Here is a 23,872-nt window from a genome sequence, read left to right on the forward strand (position 1 = left end):
GTTTAACAAGTGGAAAGATATTCAAAATCCAAAACACAATAGGAAATAAAATCATCAATTTGGAATAAACAAATAATAAACAAAATAAGTCAGAACAATTTGCATAGTATATTACTCTAATGCTCCATAAAGGTTTAAGTGTACAGCAATCTTTCACTGTCCTGAAATGTTACTGTGAACATGAAACTATACACAATGTGAATAAATGTATTCAAAACCCGATGTGGCAGACAGGACGGTCACAGGTTCGACGAGCTTGATTGTAGTCCAAGGTCACGGCACCAATGTAACAGCTTCCCCTTTATGCCCGTCCCGTCATACACACAGAGGAGGCCAGTTGGTTGAATTTTCTGTAATAACTGTAATAAATGGTCAACACAAATTAGTACAGTGAGCTCCACTACTGGTCCATCAGCTCTCCGCATACACAGTAGAGCGCTCAACAGACTGCGTCACAAACAATCATTACAATCTGGCTTAACAACATATTTTTCTAACAATGATCGTATAGTGATATTTGATTATTAATACTTCTTTAAAATTAATTTAACACAATCTGGTCTATTTCCTATAAATAAAGAAAAAAAAATAGACAGACAACAATCAAATTTAACTAATAAACTAATTAACAGTAACTTCTAACTGAAACAGGGAACAAACAAACTGACAAGCTGGTAAATACAGCAAACCGACAATACAACAGACAAACCGACAACTCAACTGAAGAAAAACTGACAAACATAACTGACAAAATAATTTACTAATAAATAATATAATATAATTACCTGTAATAAATGGTCAACACAAATTAGTACAGTGAGCTCCACTACTGGTCCATCAGCTCTCCGCATACTGCAATAAAACTCCACGTCAGTCTTTGAGTACACCTACTATGACTATTCAGAAAAGAACTGGATTTGGTGACTTACCACAGTAGAGCGCTCAACAGACTGCGTGGAATTTACGGTTTAGCTTTGTATTTATAGGCAACCAGTAGGGGGCGCCAAAAACCATTCATCACATGGTAATTACAAAACATATTTTAGCAAGAATTTCATCTTAATACCCGTTACATGTATATAATTCATAAACAAATTAATAAAAGATTTCTCAAGCTGCTTGCTTAACTATGTGTCGAATAGAAAGCTGTTAATCAAACACTTGAGCTTCCAGCAAATTACTCTCTTTAAAGTGTTTAAAGACGAGCGACACTGCGTGTCTGCACACCTGGCTGAGTCACTACCGCCTCAGTTGGGTAGTGACGTCCACTGCGTCACGATTTCCTGGAAATAGCGGTTTGAGCGAAGCGAGTTCTCAGCGGGAGGGGAACCATCTTGACAGAGAAGCGCGGTGTCTTTGGTTGTTGCAGCTGAAACTCCCTCACTGTCGCCCTGGTCAGAGTACGGAGTCACGGCTGTGGCGGCGGACAGAGTCACAGCGGGGTAAGACCGTGCCCGCTGGTTGGAGTTAATCTTTATGAGCGTAATCAACTCTTGATTTTAAACTGATGGGGTTTTTATGACATGTGCATGATGTGATTTGGTCATAGAACTTTGCGACGTGCTGTGCGAAGAAGATGTTGACATTGTTTTTAAAGAAAGATTTTAGGAGTTTGTGACATATAAGGTGTATGGAAAATTGCATGCTGATTGTTGCTATTATGTTCAAAATATATAACAATTTCTCCTGAATAATCTAATGACTATTAATATTATGTTGTTTCTATATTGATCTTAGAATAGAATAGAATTCAACTTTATTGTCATTGCACTGTCACAAGTACAAAGCAACGAAATGTAGTTTGCATCTATCCAGAAGTGCTATACAGGATATAAATATTTATAAACAGGTGTACAAAGATATGGTGTATAAACAGAGAATAATAGTGACATGCTACAAAATAAAATGTTTTGTATAAATATAGTATTAGTATTAGTACTTCTAACGTTTGCAATAATTTTATATGGACTTCCTACAATAATAACTTCCCATTTGTCAGCTTTAAGCTTTAAGGGCCATGTGGTCACATATTCCCAGAGGTATGTTAAGTGACTCATACAACCAGCATCATATTTACACATCGACCACTTAGTGGCCTCAGTCATTGCCAGTGACCCATTTAGTGACACTTTATCTCCAGTCCACCAGCTGCAACCAAAACATCATTTCAGCCAAAATATGTGTGTAGCCACAACACAGCTGCACGTGTTTGTTTTATTCTATCTTATTGTGGCTAAGCTGGATAGATAGTGTTTACACCGACAGCCAACATGATCTAATGTGGCAACAGAAAAGATATCACAAATCATATATGTCCTAAAGATACTTTAATTTTCCATATAAACTGTCAGTAGAAGGTTTAGTATTTTAAGTAACAGTATATTTATATTGCATAAACAAACCACCACAGATTATACAATGTTTTCCAGGAAAACTAAACACAGAAAGGAACAAATATGCAAACAGCTACTTAAAACTCAGCCTTCAAAGATCCTGTGAGTCAGTTTCTTAAGAAAATATAGATTGAATCTGTTCAGTTAAATTGCGCCACAATTTGGGAGGAGACATGTCCTTCCACATTGTGTCACTGCTAGTTCTGCTTTCCAATCTTCTTTCCTAATTTATTGCTCCAATATATCAAACCTGAAGGTTAATGCTATAAACCATTGTCCAGATGAATGACCTGAAAGGAAGTATGTGCAGAAGATATTTGATCAGTATTTGCAGAGGCTCCTGCTTGGGTGATTTACTAGTTTATTAACATTACACAACCTCGGCTCTGTTTTTCTCAAGGGATCTTGATTTACTCTTTGGTTATTCATTACCTAGGTGTGATTGGGAGTGTGCTGCAGCCTGCCACAACAACTGCTAGAACAAGTAATCTCCTGTTATCTGGCTGTGCCTGTGGAAGCTTCCCTGTGTCTTTCCTTTAATCCCCACCTTATGTTGATAAAAATCTTGCCAGCAGGGTATTTAATTATATTTAGGCAACAGCTTTTAATAGTATTAATGTGTGTAGTACGCAAATTTGAGGTTTTCACATTTGTTTAGCATAAAGCTCTGACTGCTTGAAGTTGATACATGGCATGATGGTGAAATGAGACATGGCTGGCTGATATTTGATCCCTGTACATACGTCAGAGCACCTGAAATGTATACAGAATTGTGACTCAGAGTCTCCTGATGGCCAGGAATCTGAAGAATTTTAACGCTGCCACTTAAAATATCATAAACCAGTTGAGAGAAAATGCAAGCTCTTTATTTTCTCAATGCGACCATGCTAATGAATCACTAAAAATAAAATCAAATGTGTTATGATTCTGTTAAAATCTCTCAGCTTAGTCTAACAATCCCACTGTAAAGCTGTACAAAGCCTATTTCCTGGGAAAGTGGATTTTATTTTTCATTTAATCCTGTACTATCAGGATGGGGGCTTTTCTTTGTTTTCCAAAGGAAACATCTCAGCTCTGTGACAGTTTTGTCTTATCTGTGTCCTTCAGGCTGAACGCAGGGAACACCGATGATAATGTTAAAGCGAAGAGGGTTTGCATTTATGAAGGTCAACTAGCACACCCTGTAAATGGAACAGGATCAGATTTTGCATACATGAGAGCCCATGGAATCAGACAGTTTTCTATGCAAACTTACATAATACTTTTACTCTCAGAGGGCAGGATGCAGAATTAGAGCAAGGTCATAATTTCCTGCAAAACTATTGATGCTCTTTGGACTTCTCCACTTGTTGTTTCAACCTGAAAGTCAAATATATTTAATTGGGATTTTATTTGGTAGACCAACACAATTTAATACATAATTGTGAATTAGAAACTTAACAAACATTTTTTATGAATATAATCCCTAAGTCAGTATTTTGTTGAAACATTTAACCATTTGCTCCTCATGTAGTGTTTTGTAAATACTCTACATGGCCTCCCTCTTTTTGAGGAAGATCAAGTCTTCGTAAGTTTGTTGCTCTTCAATAATCTTTCAGTCTTTGGATAATGGATGGAACAGCGCTCAGTGAAATGTGCAAAACTCTGAATATTTCCTTACATAATACTGTTTGTACTGAGATTAACTCCATTTACTACATACTAAGTTTAGTTGCTCTGAATTTTATTTAGTGGTAAAAGTAAAAAAGAAGTAGGTGAAATACAAGTGCACCCCACACTTGTAGGTGTGTTTTTTTTTAAGAAAAAAGATCTCTTTCCTTTCACCTCACATATTTAAATATTTTATTTTTCTTCAAAGCCTGAGTACTTTTTTATTTTGCTAGGCATATTACATTGGATATATGACTGATACTTCTTCTAAGACGTTTGTTCTTCCTGAAGCCGGTTTATCTTCAAGTTTTACATAGAACAGGAAGTGGAAGCTTTTCTAATGTAGCTGTGGTTTCTTTATGTGTCTCACTGAGGTTATGACTGAGTTGGTTAGAGGTGATTGCAGAACTTTCAACAGAAGTGTGTTCTTTTACTGTTGTCAAATTGGCTGCCACATAATGTAAGGCCCAGGTTTGCACTTGTTTGTGGTATTTAGTGATTACTTATCATATGTGGTCTGAAACTATATCTCGATCTTGAATCCCGCGACTCAAGATGGTAAAATGAGCTGCAAAGTTTCTAGTTCATGGCATGTACAGCCAGAAATCATCAAATTCTTACTTGTTTTGTGCTTTTTTTGTTCTTGTTTTTCTCAGAAATTAGCTGTGAAAGGGTATCCACCGCAGCACTCTGTCTCAAACACACAAAAGTTATTCTTGGAGGAATGCTCTAACGCTGCATATAATAGTCCAGTTCACAGGATCAGTGACGAATTACTGACGCATGTTTGAGGTTTACTGCCTCACTAAAGGGTTGTGGCCTTGTGTATTAGCAGCTTTTTCTATGGGAAGACATAGACAAAGTCTTCCCATAGAAGACTTTCCTTCTTGTGGGACACTTTGGGGAATTTGCTACAAACATTGTAGAAGTGACTATAATCACAAAATTTCTATTTTGGGACCTAAATGTCTTGGACCTATTTCTTAGTTCTTTTCCATGGGAATTACAAAGTAGGTGTTGAGTGACATTTTATGATTCAACACCCCAACCACATTAGGAAGAGCATAGGTTTTAGGTTTTCATGTGTATCATCTGATTTTAGGTTATCTAGAAATGCATACAGTTATTGGTGAAGATGTGTGAAAAATATATTTGATCTCATTAGCATAAAAACAAAATCAATAGTTCATATGAGCACATTTAACATAAACAATTCCACATTAGAAAATAGTTTGGAGTTTTTTTAGTAAAATGTTCTGAAATATTTGGTCGAAACAACATCAAAATTCTTTGTCAGATTTGAAAAAAAAGTACTTTCCCCAATGGTAATCACAACCCCGAGATTAAAGTCAGACAGAAAATTGATGAGTGTATAAGAGAAGACACAAGATTCTGGAAGTATAGATTATATAAGATGCAAAGACACATGACTGTATGCTTCAACTTTGTCATTAGAAGAGTGAGAGCTGACCTATTAGCAAAAGGGGATTACACCAACAGATTTTCTCCACTGAATAAGTGTTCTTAATCAAAGGTTGGGTTTTTCAGTGTGAGATTACGCTACTAAAATAAACAATTCATTTATCATAAGCATCTTTGTGCTGGGTGCCAATGAATGTCCCATGTGTTATACATTTGTAGAAATTGGTGTAATGCTTCAATTGGCAATGACATGCTTCCTCAAAAGTGGCTGATATTAGTCACCAAATAACATGCACAGAGAAAGGGAAGTTGTGTTTTCACATAGAACTGATTCAGCCGCGGGCTTTCAGTCTGTGTGGTAACGTTCCTGTGCTTCAGCAGACTTCAATTCCAGGAAAGTGTTCAAAAACAGAGAATGTGGGCTTAGGAATGTGTGTTTGTGACAACAGCAGGGTCTATGCCAGTTTTCTATGTTGATCAGCACTCAGATCTAGCACAGAACGGATGATTGCGTCACAGATGTTTTAGGGTAATGTCATACTTTTTCAGCCAAAAAAACCCCAAAACAATAGTTCTGACTGTTCACCAAGTACTCTCTGTTTAGTTTCAGTGGAACCTCTGTAAACCCTCGGTAAATTATAGGGTAAACGTTGATAGAGCAAAGGAGGAATGCAAGACAAAAGAAAGAAATCAGATAATTGTGTTGCCATTACACCTTTCTATGCATGTGAGTGATAACATAGAACCCTCGTATAGTTGAGAAATGTCAGATGTTATAGTAGCTCCCTTTCTTTTCATCAGCTTCCCTCCATCCTTATCTCGCTACATCTCTCAACACATTTCAGTCCTCTGCCCTTTCAAAACTTCATTGTTTTACTTTGCTGATCAGCTGTGGGGCTTTTAAAAGACATAATAAACTCACCAGTACAGGGAGAGTTTGAATATGGCAGGAATTTTCTTATTATTCCTTAAGTATTTATAGGAGGCAAACAGTAATCTCTTACTGTCTGTACAACCAAGGTTACTTAGGAACATCTTTTGTAACAGAAACAAGCTTTAACTGGAATCTGTGCTCCTTGTTTGACTGCAATTGTTTAAGATGTGGGAATACCATTCTTCTTCAATGGCATGTTTATATGCAGCAAGTTGTAAGTAAGCTAAAGCAAGCATTCAAGAATAGATTACAGTTCAGTTGTGTTTATTTTAAAAAAAAGCTCTAATCTGTTTTATTTAATGCTTGGGACTGTTATTGAAGAATTCATGGTTTGGTTTGCTTTGTATTTAATGGATTAACAGATGAAAACCAGAGACTGAGGGTTTATGTTGTGCTACACATCTGATGTTGAGCAGGTTCACATTCAGACAAATTTCTTGGGCCCGTCTATGTTCTGTTTTGTTTTCCCGTCTGTCATGGAATGAGTTGTTTTTCTGTGACGCTGCCTGGAGATTAGTCACCATTTATACAACACCATTAAACATACCGAAGTCTCTTCATTGTCTCACATAAGTTGTATATACAGACGTATTTCAGTGAAATTAATTGCTGAAAATGTAATTGATATGAATAATTTTATTAAGGAAGATTCAAAGCTAGACCCATGTTGCATAATGAGTTTAATTAGTTGGGGTTTTTTGTCTGTTTTTGATTTACAGTTAGCCTGGTAAACATTAACTCTTTGTTTCGTACAGAGGGTCTGGACCCTCAGTTATTGAGAAATGACTTCTTGCTGGAGGCGTGAACTTTGTTGAAGTCCCCCACTGTGAAAAGAGAAGTGCTGAGCTGGATGACATCTTTGCCATCAATAAAATGTCTTAAACATTCCTCTTGCTCCAACTTTAATTGTTTAATATTTGGATTTGTGGACAACATGAATGGCTTCACTCACATCCTCTGCTGCCATTGAAAAATTACATTCAGACTACAATTGTGAAACATAAAATCACAGAAAATCAAAATCTGTTCCCAACTTCCCTGATTAGCCAGGTTGAAATTCTACCAGAGAAATCCAGCTCAATGGGAGAAATCCTAGACTGAACACTGAGGGTACATAAGAATTAAGCAGGCCAGGCTGGCTTACATTTAATAAAAACTTTATTTTCAATGTTTTGCAGAACATTTTAATATTACCTAATTTCAATAACAGAAACATTTTTACACAGAAAATACCTACAAAAACATATGTCTGTATTCTGTACTGTATTTCCTCTTAATGTTTGGGACCTTTTTTGCATTATTTACTGTATCAATTCAGCATGGCATGAGGCCAGTAAGCGTTTGGCTCTACTGAGGTGTAATGAGGCCCCACTTGCTTTAATAGCGACCTTCTGCTCTTTGCTATCAGTTGGTCTGATGTCCTTTAACTTGCTCTTCACAATACTCCTTGCTTTCTCTGAGGGATTTATTTTAAGGTAGATTTCCAATAATTCACACTGAAGTCAAGAAAATTATGCAAGTATTGATATTTTCGCTGCATGTGTTAGTGCCAAGGCCTGCTGGAAAATGAAATCAATATGTCCAAAATGCTTGTCGGCAGATTAGAGCATGAAGTCTACTGAAATTATTTGGACATCTGCATGGATTTTACACTGACAGCAGCAGATGGGTTTTAACTAATTGTGTGAAAGTCACATTAGACTTCCATTAACTTCGTTTCTGTGACTCTCCACTGTTTCGTCAGACTCTGAAATGTAGATGTCCAACTTAAATTAATTGTTGACTTTCATCTGAAAAGAGAACTTTGGACCACTGAGAAACAGTTCTGTTGCTGTCAGGTGACTTCGGTCATTAACTCTGGTTCACAAGTGGCTTAACACAGAAACTGCAACAGTCATAGCTCATGTGTTAGATATGTTTATGTGTGGTGACTTCTTAATCAGCTGCATTCTTTGTTAAGTTAATCAAAAACTCCAAAGTGCGATTATTCTTTCTGCCTGTGTATCTCTTTCCTACCAAGCTTTTTCTTTTCCCTTAACTCCAGCATTCTGAGAGCAAGCAGCTTTTTGATTAATAATATTTTATACCCTTCTCTCATTTTGAAGAAGTTTTAATGACTACGTGTTGGACAACTGTCTTGTTGTCAATCTCTGTGATTGTGTTTGCTGTAAAATTACATCAGTGTTGAAAATCGTTTTTAGCAGTCTTATGTCTTATACAAATATCTCCAGAAACTTAATTTTGGCTGTAAATTCTAATTAACTGTTAGAACAGTTTGGTTGGTATTTAATATTTTAAGGAACATGGTCATCATGCTCAGGTAACAGAGAGCAGCAGCATGCAGTTGGAGGAGGATCTTTTGTTTCGATGCACCACCCCTGAGTGTGTTTCGTCCTATAGAAACATCACTGGGTGTGCTGTAGCGGTGAGATTCCCTCCCTAAACCTAAGTGAAACCACATTGAGGAATGTGCTCACACAAAGACACACATCGTCACACAATCACTTGCGCACGCTCTGTCTCAGTCATGTAAATCGCTCAAGTCGGACCTCTTTCCTGTTTTTCACTAGTTCCGTGTTTGCATAGAATGGGCAGAGGAGGAAGTCCAAGAAGAGAGAAAGAGAGGGAAAATGAGAAGGAGCTTTTAGTGGGACTTTCAGGAAGATTTTAGGTGTTACGTGTTTCTTTGTGCCTGAAGCCATGGGGGCTGCGAGAGGTGTCGATAGGGAAAGTGCTTTCAAAGAAATGGACTGACAATTTTTTATTTTCTTAAAAGAGGGTTTGTCTTTTGGATTAAATAGTTTCAACCTGAAAAACAAGAACTTTTCCTGATGGATTTTAAAGGACAACCCTGGTCTGAAACCTCAAGAGCTGAGGAACAATAGAAAACACTCTCTCACATCTCTCACCTGGGAAAGATACGGGCTTGAATGGAACATGGAAGCACTCAGAGAATCATTTCTTCATTTGACTTTTCAGATGTCAACCTATAAGAGAGCTACATTAGATGAGGAGGAACTGGTGGACTCTACCAGTGACGATGTCTACGCATCACCCATGCAGGTAAAAGCCCAAAACTGATTTAGGTCAAAATCAGTCATTATTTTTACTGCTGCATTGTCAGTCCTTTTCAACCCTTCATACTCTAGAAAACAGTATACTTTCAAGTAAATACTTCAACAAAAGGCTTACAAAATGAACATAACTGGCTACACTGCTTTGCATGAATCAAATTAAACACTATTATTACTACATATGCATCAAAAGCACATCTCTAACGTCTATCTGAATTTTTCCCAAAAAGTCTGTCAAGACACATTCTTCTTGATGTGTTTACTGACGTGTAAACAGAGATTGTGAATAAATAATAAATGATTAAAAAGTTTAAATTCGATTGGCCCAGACAGAGTCCCCCAAGAGAATCTGTGGAGGGAGAGAAAGATTAGGGTGATGACAAGGATGTGTTCCAACTTTATAGACTTGTAGATCATCACCAAAGATAAATTGTCTGAATGCCAGTGGAAACATGCAAAAAACAAGTCAGCCATTTTAGGAAAGGTTTGATTCATGCAATTCCAATAAAGATTTTCTCAAATAATTATTGAGAAGGTCATAAATAGGTTTTTATCATGTCATTTTTTAAATAAAATGACAATAAAATGTTTTCTGATATTGATTCTTCTTCTACACACAAATGTATCAGGGGTACATATGATATTGGGTTTAACTGTTTATTTACATACCATAAAATACACATAGTAATTTTTGCTCGACTTATTTCTTTTTATTGTACATTTGGTCTAGTAAATAATTGAATTCCTAAATTTAAAGTTGTGCAGAAGATCATTTTGTTGTTTCCCTAGACTCTTGATTGTTTCAGAATCAACCAGAAATGTATCTGTGGAGCTTAATTATTGTTTTGATTCAAATCTAATTCTTTCTTGTTGTTTTAGGTTAATTAGCTTAAATTACTAACTGTGAAAAGCTGCAGATTGAACATGCTCCCACAGCCAGACTTTTCTAATTAGACCCTAAATTGTATTTATGTAGCACACTGAACACATCACGTTTGTGAACACAAAATGCTTCACACACAGCATTATCATTTAAACATGATTAAAGACCAGTTCACACTACACGATCTTTCAGACCGCTTTGATCTAAAATCTGGGATATTCAACATGTTCGATTGTCTTGGCTCGTTTATCGCAGCGTGTGTGGTGTTGAATCAGAAAAGCGATGTGACGCAAGAGCAAGATGTTGAAACACTATTTTGTACTGGCATTGTTATGCTGTGCTAATCTATTTGTAGTCTAAATACAGCAGCAAATAGAGACAAAATATATAAGTGCAGAAAACTGACAAAATATTGTGTGGTTTCAGAAGCTATGCCTGAAAAATCACAATTAACTTCCATGCGGGTTTCAATTAGATGGATGGATGGATGGATGGATGGATGGATGGATGGATGGATGGATGGATGGATGGATGGATGGATGGATGGATGGATGGATGGATGGATGGATGGATGGATAGATAGATAGATAGATAGATAGATAGATAGATAGATGATAGATAGATAGATAGATAGATAGATAGATAGATAGATAGATAGATAGATAGATAGATAGATAGATAGATAGATAGATAGATAGATAGATAGATAGATAGATAGATAGATAGATAGATAGATGATAGATAGATAGATAGATAGATAGATAGATAGATAGATAGATAGATAGATAGATAGATAGATAGATAGATAGATAGATAGATAGATAGATAGATAGATAGATAGATAGATAGACTCAAAGTCCAAATTTACATAAAAAAACAAGTAGAAGAAAACCAAACGATAAAAAAAAAATCAATAAAAGATATGTTAAAAAATGGCAACTAACCAGTCAGGAAACAATCATACCAATGTCTTCAGAGTAATTAATGTGTTAACCTTTCACAGTCATTTGGGGGGAAAAAGGATAGCCTAACTGTCATCTGATTTTCTAAAAACTAACGATATGCAGGAAATGTTTTGTTCTAGTTTAAGCTATTCTGATGTTTCGATCATTCAGTTTCCTGGAACAAGGCCCAGTATATGCATATATCCTACAACAAAATCAACACAGCAAAAAATTATAAACTTATAAGTAAACGGTGACGGTTAATTAAATGACAAAACCGAAAAAAATAAAAGCAGTATTTGTTATGAGGGGGGAAAAAAAGAAAGAAAGAAAAAACTCACCTCCATATTATAGCGCAACAAATATAGTCCTCGCTCGCGATGTCTCCTGTTCTTGATCCAAAGATTTGATTTTTGGTTACGTCTTTTTTGGGTTAAAATAAGTCTGAAGTTACCGCTTCAACGTCGTTATCTATGTTTGTTTTTCCTACTCTAAATTCAGGTGTGGTAGAGCTGAATTTGAAGGTATTTCATATCTTGAATTGGAACATCCCTGAGTGAAACTCACACTCTACGATCCAAACCGTTATACCTACAATTTTTAATTGCCGACTGTGCGGTCTCTCGCGTTTTGAGAATTGGCCGACAATTTTAAAATCTTGTAGCGTGAACTGGGCTTTAAGCCACACCATAGCACCCAGCTGCTTGAAATCTGTCCCTTGAGCTTGTTTATAATGGAAAATATCTTTTCGACTGGCTGCTTCTTATGAGTGTTTGTTTTCTCAATTTTACCATGGGGAAACAGAATGCCAGAATATATAAGAGAACATATGATTACAAGTGTAAAAAAACAAGTTGAATGACATAGACAATAAATACAATCATAGTAAAAAAAATGTCTGTCTGTGTATGTCTTCACATGTTTAACATCTGTGCCAATGTTAAATGTCAATGGAAACAATTAAAAGGATGTGTAACCTTTTCTTTTTCCAACTTTTGAGTATGCTTCATAGAGAAAGCATTGTGTTCTGAAATTAAGCCAGTCATCCAGACTCTCAGAAATCTATAGCAGTTTTTCTATGATAATTCATCAAGGTAAAAATAACCAGTATGTATTTTAAAGCTTTAAATCTTTGTGATTGAACCCTGCAAATACATTTCTACCAGTTATCTATAACTCAAATAGTTCAGTTATGTGCTTTATGTGTGTATTTCTATGCACAGGTGAACTTTTTGCCTGGCCGGAGCAGCATGTATTGGGTGGACAAGACACAAAAAGAGAAGGGATTGCTGTTTTTAGTGTGTCTCCTGTCAGTCGCCCTGTTCATATCACTCATCTCTGCTGGAGTCTTTTATAATCAAGGTGAGCTTAAGGCTTTTTGTACCCTGAAAGGCATTAACTGCAAAGACACATAAAGTTTCATTGGAATTTTTTTGTTTTTGCTCAATTAATGCAAATCAATTTTCTTAAAATAGTGCACATACAGTTATGGGTAAATTGTTTTTCTAATGTCTGTTATTTAACAGCCCAAGAAGCTGATTAGTTTTGCATAAATACCAGGAAGGATAAGAATCATGATAAAAAAAAATCATATTGAACCAAAATAACTTAGAAATTTGCTTGCAGGTTCACTTGTTCCAGCAAAAGTACTTTTATTTTTGGCTTCATGCACATCATGCGCATAATTTGGACAGTACTTTCTCATTTATTTTTCCTTTTGCTGGGGCCACACCTTAGCACTGAGCTGCTTGAAATCTCTCCCTTGAGCCTGTTTACAATGGAAAAGATCTTTTCGACTGGCTGCTTCTCCTCAGTGTTTGTTTCCTCAATTTTCCCTTGGGAGACAGAATGCCACTTCCTCTTATTCAGGATGGCATGTTGGATCACACTTTTAAATAATGAAAGGAACAAGGATAAAATGTGTTCTGGGAAAGCCTAACTTCACCACTGCTCATAATTTTGCATCAGTCTCTGTCTCGTTCCTGATCCGGTTGGATGATGGTTAAGGTTTCAGTCTAGGCCAACTGTTATGAACGAGGCTGTTTATGTACTGAGTAATAATACATACTTTCTCTTCTCTGAACACTGAGCCTTAACAGTTTTTGTGGGTACACAAAAGAAATTTCACACTGATCTTTAAGTTGCTTCCTTTTTTAAATGAATCTGTTAGTCATTTCTTTTTCTTCAATTAGACAATAAAGAGTTAGTGATAGTTTAGATGATACATTTCCCTAGTCAGTTCTCAGCTGACTATTTATAAAAGACTTTTCTTGGGACAAGTATTCCCTCCAGGTTGTATTCTTTGGCTTAAAAAATGATAGCTTCCAGATGCTCTGAAAATCCTCATGCATATTTGTATTACCATGAAATATTTTTCAAATTCTCTACTGTTTCCCACAAGCAGAAAATGAAATATCTAAAATGTTAATCTTTTTTTTTTTCTTTTTTGCTAATATCTTTCTGTTACAGCTCATCCAGGCCTGTGTCTTTCAGAGCCATGCATTACTGTCACCAGCTCTGTCCTGGGAGCACTGGACAGATCTGTGGACCCTTGCCATGACTTCTACAACTTTGCTTGTGGGGGCTGGGTTAAGAACAACCCTCTTCCAGAGGGGAAGTCCCGCTGGGGTCCTTTTAGCAACTTGTGGGAGCACAACATGCTTGTGATGAAACGTTTGTTAGGTAAGCGTCTTCATTTAAAAAGCCCACGTTCACTTTCTGTTGGACCAAAACTTTGGAGCAAGATTTTTAAGCAAACATGGCGGCTTACATCATTTCTGTTTTAATATCTTTTCATTGGTTTCTTGTCCATTTTATAATTCATTGTAAAGTACTGACTTTAAGGGTACTTATGGACAAACTCCTTTCTATATTACTTAATTGTTAAAGCCACACACCACAACATTAACCCTCATACCAAAATTTCCTTGCATTCCTAGTGACCTGCTATAAAACTTAAGGGGGCTGCTCTTTTCAGACTGTTGAAATGAGATTCCTTTGTTTTGCATAATCATGATTTAAAATCAGCTGAAGACATTCTGAAAATTCTCTGCTGCCTTTAGCTTTTAGTCTTGATTTAGGAATCGAAAACAAGTCCTTACCAGTCAACTTTACTGACATGGTCAGAATCTGTGAGAGCAAACTATCAGGAGCACAAATTCAGTTGGAATAAATTATCCAACAACCAGTTAATGTTTGAAGCATTTTTCAAACATTTAGTAGTATCAAAACTTCCTCAATTCACTGAGGTTTAAAGGTTATAAAAGTTTAATGGCATCAGGTCAAATGAGTAAGCAATTGTAAAAGATTAAGTAACACAAAAAAGCATTGATGAAATAAAAATGAGAGTAGAGCCGCGTGGAACTCCATGCTAAAGAGTAACCAAAGATGTTTTAAAGTTCGGTTTTTCAACAGAAATTCTTCCAAATGATAATTAAACTTTGCCCAAAGTAAGATAAAGCCATTTTCTGTTTTTACTGTCCTCATTTATCTTGTTGTATACTTGGGCAGAAAACACAACTATGAAAGGATTGAGTAAGGCTGAGGAAAAAGCCCAGCGATACTTTCAGGCCTGCATGAATGAGTCAAAGATTGAAGAATTAGGAGCAAAGCCTCTGCAGCAGCTGATCAGCCAGGTATGCTTCTTTTACGAGTACTTACACATCAAACAAATGTGCAGTTTCTGTTGTTGATTATTGCTTCCAGCTTTTTGCATCACTTTCAGTCTGATTAATTCCTGTCCATTTCAGATAGGAGGGTGGGCTCTGACTGAACCCTGGGACAAGGACAATTTCCAAGAAGTTCTCCGAACTGTCTCTGCCAGCTTGAGGACCTCCCCTTTCTTCACTGTGTTTGTTAGCACAGACTCCAAAAACTCTAACAGCAATGTCATTCAGGTATGCATTTTTTACTTAATGCATTTATTTATCGAAGCTATATATTGATATGTGAGGAACGCCTTTTTGAGGAACATTTTCAATGATATCGCATCTAAAGCGTATGATTTTATGCATGACATTCTCGTGATAATCCTCACGCTGTCGTTCGGACATGTGTACATCTGTTTTTCCTGAAAGATGAGATTAACCAGTTCTAGAGAGATGATCTGTTGCAAGCCTTTGCTCCTCAGTTATAAGTCATGCTTATAACTGAGGAATGAAAACATGTTCTCTCTGAGTGGTAAAATAGAAGAAACACATGGGATGTGTCTCTTAACTGTAGGTGGATCAGTCTAGCCTGGGACTGCCTTCAAGGGATTACTACCTCAACAAAACAGCCAATGAAAAGGTAATATATAGTAATTATACACTGTAGAATGCAAGTGAAGTGTTTACAGTTTTAACCTCAAGTATGCAAATTTTATGAATAATAAATATTTAAATTTTCTTAAAGTGTGTCATAAAGTGTGTCCTAATATTAGCATGCACACGAATACTTAAAATGGCTCTTCTAGTTAATTTGAATTACACACTCATATTGTTCCCCTCTACTACTGCTATTTTATATTGCTTCTCATGTGGATTTGCAGTATCTCACAGCGTACCTCAACTTCCTGGTGGAGTTAGGAGTTCTCCTGGGTGGCTCGGAAGAGACATCAAAGACGCTCATGAAAGAAATTGTGGATTTTGAAACCACCCTGGCTAACATCACAGTGCCTCTGGAGGAGAGGCGAGACGAGGAGCTAATTTACCATAAAGTACAGGCGAAAGACCTGAAGGTGAGTGACGGCATTGGCTAAAAGAAGCATGAAACACAAATCTTTTTCATGTGAGTCTGGAGGGAAATGGCAGGCATTGTGTTCAGCACTCTAATTCTTCATTCATGTCCTGTTGCAGGATCTGGCTCCTGTGATTGACTGGATGCCTTATCTGACAGAAGTGTTCACACCTGTGACACTTAATGAGTCAGAGCCTGTTGTTGTCTATGCCAAAGAATACCTCCAGAAAATTTCTGAGCTCATATCAAACACAAATAAAAGGTAGAATTATAGGCCTCTTTATTAGTAACATTGACTGCATGCTTTGCTCTTTTAGACATATATGCAAAGACAAAAGACTCCCACAAGGGCCATAGTGTTTAAGGGTGAGCGAAAGCAATAATGTTCTTTTTTTGTTTTTTTTGCAGCCTACTCAACAACTACATGATAATGAAGGTGGTGAGAAAAATGGTTTCCGTTTTAGACCAAAGATTCCAAGATGCAGAGCAACGTTTCCTTGAAGTCATGTATGGGACTAAAAAGGTAAAAAAAAACAAAAAAAACACCCAGACATTTAGGCCTTCAAGATAATTATTTAACACAAACTTGTTCATATAAAATATAAATAGTGATATTATGCACATTTGATTTGGCAGCTAATTTTTATCTTAATAAATTTGTAGCCATATTGTCACCTTATCGGAAAAAAAGAAGCTGGGAAGAGTTGTTAAGATAGCTGCTTGGCTGTTTGTTATTTTCCCTTGTTAGTTCAGTGAACAGTGGTGGTGAAGTTGGTCCACAAGGACATAATTTCTCAGAACTTTCCTCTTGACATTATGTAGTTCCTTATTAATTTCTTCTCATGTTTTGTTTTTACGGGGCACAGATAATTGGGTGCAGTTGCCAACAGAGAAGCAGAATTTACCCAATATTAAAAGCAAACACTGATAGATGATCTGGCACATCACTGAGTGTAATTTCTGAAACTCAGTTTCTTTGGTTTTCCTTAAAATCTTATGTTTTTGGTTTTTGTTCTGTGAGCAGAAATGCTTCACAAATTTATTAGTGATGCCCTGAATATCCCAAGATCTGCACCATAATTAAAGACCAATTGCAAGAATATACATAAGACTGTCAAAAGATTTTTATTTGTCCAAAATTGTGATAAACATGTATCATTTCCTTTCACTGCCCAATTTTACAATTCAGTTTGTCACTTAAAATCCATATAAAGTACAATGAAGTTTGTGGTTCCACTGTGATAAAATTTACAAAGTGTATGATTATATCTGGAAAGTACCATGTATAAATTTAAAGCAGAATATTTGCTATTAATCTAACTATACTATTCAAACATAGGTCCATGCATTGAGTAACCCTTCAGTGAAATCTTGTATGTGTGTAACGGTTTGACTGTCAAAAGCTCCAGTGACCCCAGCCCTTATCTAAGCCAGATCCTTTTCCTCCTGCTGTGCTTCTTGCAGAGTTCAAGCTGTAAAAACAAACCAACTCTATCTGTCTGTGTGTGTCTTTGTGTTTGTGCTTTGTGTGAGAGGGCAGCTGTGTCTCTTTTTCCATCCTGATCTGTGTGCTTAAGTAGATTTTTACTGCTTTGCTTGCTCAGAGTTCTACTCACTTCCTTAGTGTGACCTTGTTCATTTTTTCCTTTTTGAACATGCGGTATTCTTGTCCTTCCTTTAACCCAGTCATATCTTTATCAAACAGGAATTGTATATCACCTGCAATCTGGTGAAAAGAAAACTATTGTAGAATCCTTATTTGAAATGCGCTGACATATTTAAATTTCAATTGGCTAAAAAACAACGCTTTTTCTCGATTGCTGAAGTTTTGGGGGGGGGGTTTCATTTCGATTTTTTTGTGTCAGATAAAAATAGCCAACCAATGGAAATGTGTGGGCTTCTGCTGTTGTTGTTTATGTTGATATTAGATCTAAGTGTTGCAATTTTACTGGAGATACCCCACCTTCTTGAAACACTGCACTTTGCTGCAGTTTCACCATTATTCTTCTTGTACAAACTTACACCTGAATCCAAATCTACCAAGTAACATTAATCATATAGTCATAACATTAATCATCTCAGTCATTCTAAAAAAAATTTAAAATATATTACTTATAATACCAGATTTACAAGCCCAGAATACACTTCAGGAAGTGACCATAATTGAACATTTTTATTTTGTGAGAACATATAAAACATGTGAAGTGATGTAGAACAGTTTCAGTCCTTGACATGTTTTGTTGTTGTTTTTGTAGAGCTGTACTCCACGTTGGAAGCTGTGTGTCAGCGACACAGACAGTGCCTTGGGCTTTGCTCTCGGTGCCCTCTTTGTCAAGGACACTTTTGCAGAGGACAGCAAAGCCATTGTAAGCGTCTCATGCAAAATGCCTTGCTGTATGACATGATGGGGTTCTATATTTACTTTACTTATCTCTGTTTTGTCTGCACTTCAGGCTGAAGAAATGGTTGCTGAAATTAAAGGGGCATTTGAGGATAGCTTGCAAGATGTGAGCTGGATGGATTCAGATACAAAAAAAGCTGCAAAGGAAAAGGTAAAAGGAGGAGACTGATTATTTTTCGGTCAATGAACCCTATCACTAGGGGACTGTTGTTGCAAAACAGTTAAGTGGCAGTAAAATACAATGCTGCCACCTGGTGTGAATATGTGATTTTTACAGTTTTTTTCTCTTTTCCTTGGTAGGCAGATGCTATTTACAACATGGTTGGATATCCGGAATTTATTATGAAAGCTACAAAGCTGGACAAAGTATTTAATGATGTAAGTTCCTCTGTAAAAGGACATGCTATTTTTATGTACCACCTAATCCCATTTGATTGATTTAAAACAGATAAATCCATTTTCCGTTCCCTGTCATTACTCTCTTTTAGTTTATGGTGGTGTCAGATTTTTACTTCCAGAATGTCATGCAGTACTACAATTTTTCAGCCAGAGTGACTGCAGACCAGCTGAGGAAAGCACCCAACAGAAACCAGTGAGTTGCTCAACGCCGCCCACCTTCATTTGGAGGGGGAACATGCTTTGATAAAAACACATTCCCATTGTAAAGACTCAGCAAAATACTGCCACCATCCACAAATGTTCCCAGGCAACCAGCTTCTCTCCACTGAACTGATCCTTGTATTTAATTAGGCAGTGTTGGGTGAGAGGTTAGTTTACTGTTCTCATGCCCTCTGAACTGATCTGTTGTCCACTTGGCATGGAGGTTGAGCAAATCATTATTCTCAATTTGTTGTGACCTTGAAGTGAGAAGCTTCTTTAAGCTCTACGGCTCTTGTTTTGCAGGTGGAGCATGACCCCTCCGACTGTAAATGCTTATTACAACCCGACAAAAAATGAGATGGTTTTGCCAGCTGGGATCCTGCAGGCTCCATTCTATAGTCGATCGTGGCCCAAGTATGTCACTCTCTTTATGTCAAGTCCATCATGTTGTCCATAATTTTACCACTTGTGAAGAATAATGGAGAAGTCTTTAATTTTGGTACTCTTTAACTGTCAGTGATAGAATCTAAATCAAAAATTCAGAAAACTACACTGCATGATTTTTAAGCAATTAATTTCAATCTTATTCTACAATTATTAGAGCAATTGATGGTTATAACAGCAGTTGAATTGGAAGATAGTAACCTTTAATTTGAGCATTTATTCATTTCAAAACAGTCCAATTTTAAAAAAATAATGTAGACTCACCTTTGCTTCTTCTTTTACAAGCATAATGTCTTTCCCAAAATAAAACAACTATTTCTACTCATATAACAGCATTGTTTTTTAAACTTTGGGTGCTTTTTTTTTTTTACAGAGCTCTCAACTTTGGTGGAATTGGAGTTGTCATGGGTCATGAACTGACTCATGCATTTGATGACCAAGGTTTGTAAATAAAAGAAAGAAAACCATAAAGATATTTCATTTTTATTCAAATAATAATTGCAAAACAGGCATTTTTTAAAAGATTCTGACATGCTTCATGACTTATTTAAAAGGGAGGGAATATGACAAAGATGGAAATTTGCGCCCCTGGTGGAAGAATTCGTCTGTGGAGGCCTTTAAGAGGCAGACCCAGTGCATGGTGGAGCAGTATGGCAATTATAGCATTAATAAAGAGCCTCTGAATGGAAAACACACACTGGGAGAGAACATTGCTGACAACGGGGGATTAAAAGCTGCTTATAAGGTGGGATTTGATTTTAAAAATATTTTGTTGCTATTTTTTAAAGAAATTAAAGGACACTGTTACTATATGTGCTGATAAGTGATTTTCATTATCATAATTATTATAAATCCTTATTCACATGGGAACTGTAGAAATTTTGTAAGGTTTTACCATGTATAAAGTCAGACAGTGATCATTCCTGCCGTGTTTCTGTGGTGTCAAGGTTGTTGATAGTCATCTTGATTTTTCTGCACTGGAAAATGTACGCAGTTCCATCTACAGTGAAGTCTGGAAAGGCAACAGGTGGTTATGAATGGCCTTGTCAGCTTCTGGTTACTTCCTCACATGAACACATTCTTTCCATGTAATCAAAGGTCATATGCTATGAAGCAAACGAGAAGGTAACAGGGAACTGAAGCAATGACTGAGTAGGAAGCAAAAACATTTTGTCTGCAACATTGGTCTAACTTAAAGCTAGTGTAAACATTGTACCTTTCAATGAGGAGGGAAAACTGATTCCATATGTGTAACATGAAAATGTGTTGCTTTGAAGGCCTATGTGAACTGGATCAAAAAGAATGGCGAGGAAGCAACTCTGCCGGCTCTGGGAATGACAAATCATCAGCTGTTTTTTGTTGGATTTGCACAGGTTTGTATATTTCACTAGATATTTTTTCCTCTGCTGACAGTACTGGCATTATGTTTTAAGGTTCAGCTTCATTCTACTTTTAAAAGCCAAAACATATGTAACTATAGGCTGGTGGAAAAGTATTTGCTTCCTGACAGATTTCTTCTTTTTGCTTTTTTTTTTGTATTGTTTATCGAAGTAAATATAGAAATCAGTTTTCAAATTAGGATTTCATTTAGAAGAGGATCGAGCCATTTGTAACATTTAGTCCTCTTAAATCATGGCTTACCTGTGTTCAGCCACATTTTTGGGAAACTAAATTCAGTTTCTGAACTAAGTTTTCAGGAACAAAGTTCAGCTGAATTTTGACAACTCAGTCAGAATTCAGTCAGATTTTTGACGGAATTGTTGAATCCAGGATTCACTTACAATAATTCATCTGACTGAAAGATCTCACCAGCACACCCTGTCCCAAGATAAAGAAATTAAAGCGTAAATTTAAAACAAAGCCCACAACTGACAAAGCTGGAGTCCCAGTTTGGAGTGCCAGACTTTTTAGTCTGGAAAGTCTGGCACTCCAAAACTACCGCAAGAAACTACAGCAAGAAACATTATCCACAGCAGTGAACCTTCCCAGGAGTGACTGCTTGCTAAAATTACTTCAAGTACACATCATCAACTCATTCAGAAGGTCACAAAAGCACAAAAACTACACTTAAAGCTTTGCATCATTTTTATCACTTAATGTCGGTGTTGGACAAAAAATTTATACATTTTAGAAAACATACTAGCAGTCACACATTTTGGTTGTTGTGTGATAGTCTGTGGTTGCTTTTTAAGGACGCAGCCAACTTGGTGTAATTTATCAAACTATGAATTCTCTCTTGCTGAAAAACTTGAATGAGAATGTCTGGCCATGAAGTCCTCCAACAACAACAACAAAAAACTAAGTTAAAGTCTAGTCTTGGCCATTCCGAAAAGATCAAGAAGACCCCAAAACAATTAAGCTGAAATGAGTGGGGCAGAATTTCTTCTGTGATGTCAGTTATTGCAAACACTTGTATCCAATTATTGTTGACAAAGGTAACACTGGAAGTTGTTACGTTCAGAGGGAAATTACTTTTTTACATAAAGCTAAGTTGGTTTAGAAATAAATTTAAAAGTGGTCAACCACACACCTTTCTAAGGGGATGATTCTGATTTAAGGATATGTGTGGTGGAGATAAACACTTTTAAGCTAACTTTAAAGTGAAGCTTCATTGGCTCATTTTAACTTGTTATGCTACCAACTAGTATTTTTTTAGCTCATTGATGTAAAAACACAAGCACTCAGACATAAACATTTTGTATAAATAGGTTTTCCTTTCACTGGTTGGAGCTCATTGATTCACTTTGCTGGTGAATAACTAAAGGAACACGTGGAAGAAATTTGTAATTAAAACACTACAAAATAAACATACAAGTATCTTGGTAATAACATTTAAATCACTTACCCCAAAAATGCCTCAGATAAGGTGTTTATCTTAGAGATATTAGAACAATTCATTAAAGATATAGGAAACAGCTGTGATCCTAGAGGCTGGCCATAAATTGGACAGATGATAAAGACAACAAAAACAAAAATTTCTTTCTTTTTTGGTTTGTAGGTATGGTGTGCTGTTAGGACACCTGAGAGCTCACATGAGGGTGTGATCACCGATCCCCACAGCCCATCAAGATTTCGAGTCATCGGTACCATCTCCAACTCTCGGGAATTCTCAAAGCACTTTGGCTGTAAAGCAGATGCTCCAATGAACCCAAAACATAAGTGCGAGCTTTGGTGACACCTCGCCGTCTAGAACTGTCTTTCAACAAATGGTGAAGTGGGTACAGAGAAAATACCACAATACCGACAATACTGAAGTCTCTTTGGATGAAAATACAAGAACCACTAAAACCCTTAAAGTCGTCCCACTTAACTTGTCAGCTTGTCAGGATCCTTATCTGGACAACATGTGCCTGCTACATGTGGAAGATCGCAACGTTTGCTGCTCACCACAAGAACTATTAGTGTAGAAAATAGCTTTCCTCAGTTTAAATGTAGCTATAAATCTGTTTTCTACACTAGAATCCCATTACATAGTTAAAAAAACAGCAGGGATTGTTCAGATTATGCAAACTGCCTGTTCTACAAGTGACAAAGAAACAAAGTGATGTTTCTTTCTTTTCGTATGTATAATATCTTAAACTATGCTTGGATCTGCTCTGGTTTATATATATATATATATTGTCATAGAATATATATATATATATATATATATATATATATATATATATATATATATATATATATATATATATATATATATATATATATATATATATATATATATATATATATATATATAATAACATATTTTATAACATATATATATATATATTTTATAACATTATAAGTTACTTAAAAGTTGTATGATTGTTTTAATTCTACAGCTTTGACATTGAGCCGTTGCAATATTTCAAAAAAACGTTATAAAACTGTTTCTAGAACATGAGCAATTTTTAAGCTATGATGTAACATACATTGTTTTTTTTTTTTGTAAAAGTTTGTCACAAAATTATTTTGTATAGTAAAATCAATCTTGGAAAAAAAAAATTGTGCCAAAATAACCTGTCTCTAATTTCACGTGTCATTTACCTATAGCTTCTCCTCAGCAAATGAGAATATCATCGAAAAGTTAATGCACTTCAGTATTTCAATTCAAACAGCAACATTCATTCGTAACATTTATTCATTACAAGAAATAATAGATTTCAAGTGTTCATATTTGTTCATTCTAATGGTGACTAATGAAATCCTAAAATTTGCTTTCTCTGAAAATAAAGATATTTATAAAAATTATAATTTGATTTTAATAGACTTTTCAGTAGGAATATTATGGTATAGCCAACATAACTATGGGAGAGACTTCTGATTTGGTAGTTTTCCACAGATAGGCCAATGACATCCTCCACAAGTTGGGTAAGACATCATTCCTAAAGGAGCTGGCTGTTCAATGTGCTGTATCCAAGCAAGCATT

At 36.1% G+C, this 23,872-nt stretch overlaps 1 protein-coding gene across 1 annotated transcript; it reads left to right on the plus strand.

The window, feature by feature from the left end:
• Window positions 1-8,877: 8,877 nt before the first annotated feature.
• Window positions 8,878-23,079, plus strand: ece1 (endothelin converting enzyme 1). Its single transcript, XM_055050437.1, has 18 exons — window positions 8,878-9,462; window positions 12,524-12,662; window positions 13,770-13,982; window positions 14,811-14,935; window positions 15,050-15,196; window positions 15,522-15,587; window positions 15,829-16,017; window positions 16,136-16,278; window positions 16,425-16,539; window positions 18,272-18,382; window positions 18,470-18,568; window positions 18,718-18,795; window positions 18,906-19,009; window positions 19,321-19,431; window positions 19,835-19,902; window positions 20,016-20,206; window positions 20,739-20,834; window positions 22,460-23,079. Exons 1-18 carry the CDS (start codon window positions 9,337-9,339, stop codon window positions 22,634-22,636), a joined length of 2,298 nt encoding a protein of 765 aa, XP_054906412.1. The 5' UTR covers window positions 8,878-9,336; the 3' UTR covers window positions 22,637-23,079.
• The last annotated feature ends 793 nt before the right edge of the window (window positions 23,080-23,872 follow it).

Source organism: Poeciliopsis prolifica, unplaced genomic scaffold, assembly GCF_027474105.1.
Source record: "Poeciliopsis prolifica strain line A6 unplaced genomic scaffold, Auburn_PproV2 SCAFFOLD030, whole genome shotgun sequence".
Taxonomy (NCBI): Eukaryota; Metazoa; Chordata; class Actinopteri; order Cyprinodontiformes; family Poeciliidae; genus Poeciliopsis; species Poeciliopsis prolifica.

Excerpts from the sequence above, each read along its gene's own strand:
- ece1 (XM_055050437.1), top strand. The coding sequence starts at position 9,337 with ATGGAAGCACTCAGAGAATCATTTCTTCATTTGACTTTTCAGATGTCA. Across the intron at positions 19,903-20,015 it reads TCATGCATTTGATGACCAAG|GGAGGGAATATGACAAAGAT; the intron begins GTTTGTAAATAA and ends CTTATTTAAAAG. Across the intron at positions 20,835-22,459 it reads TTTTTGTTGGATTTGCACAG|GTATGGTGTGCTGTTAGGAC; the intron begins GTTTGTATATTT and ends TTTGGTTTGTAG.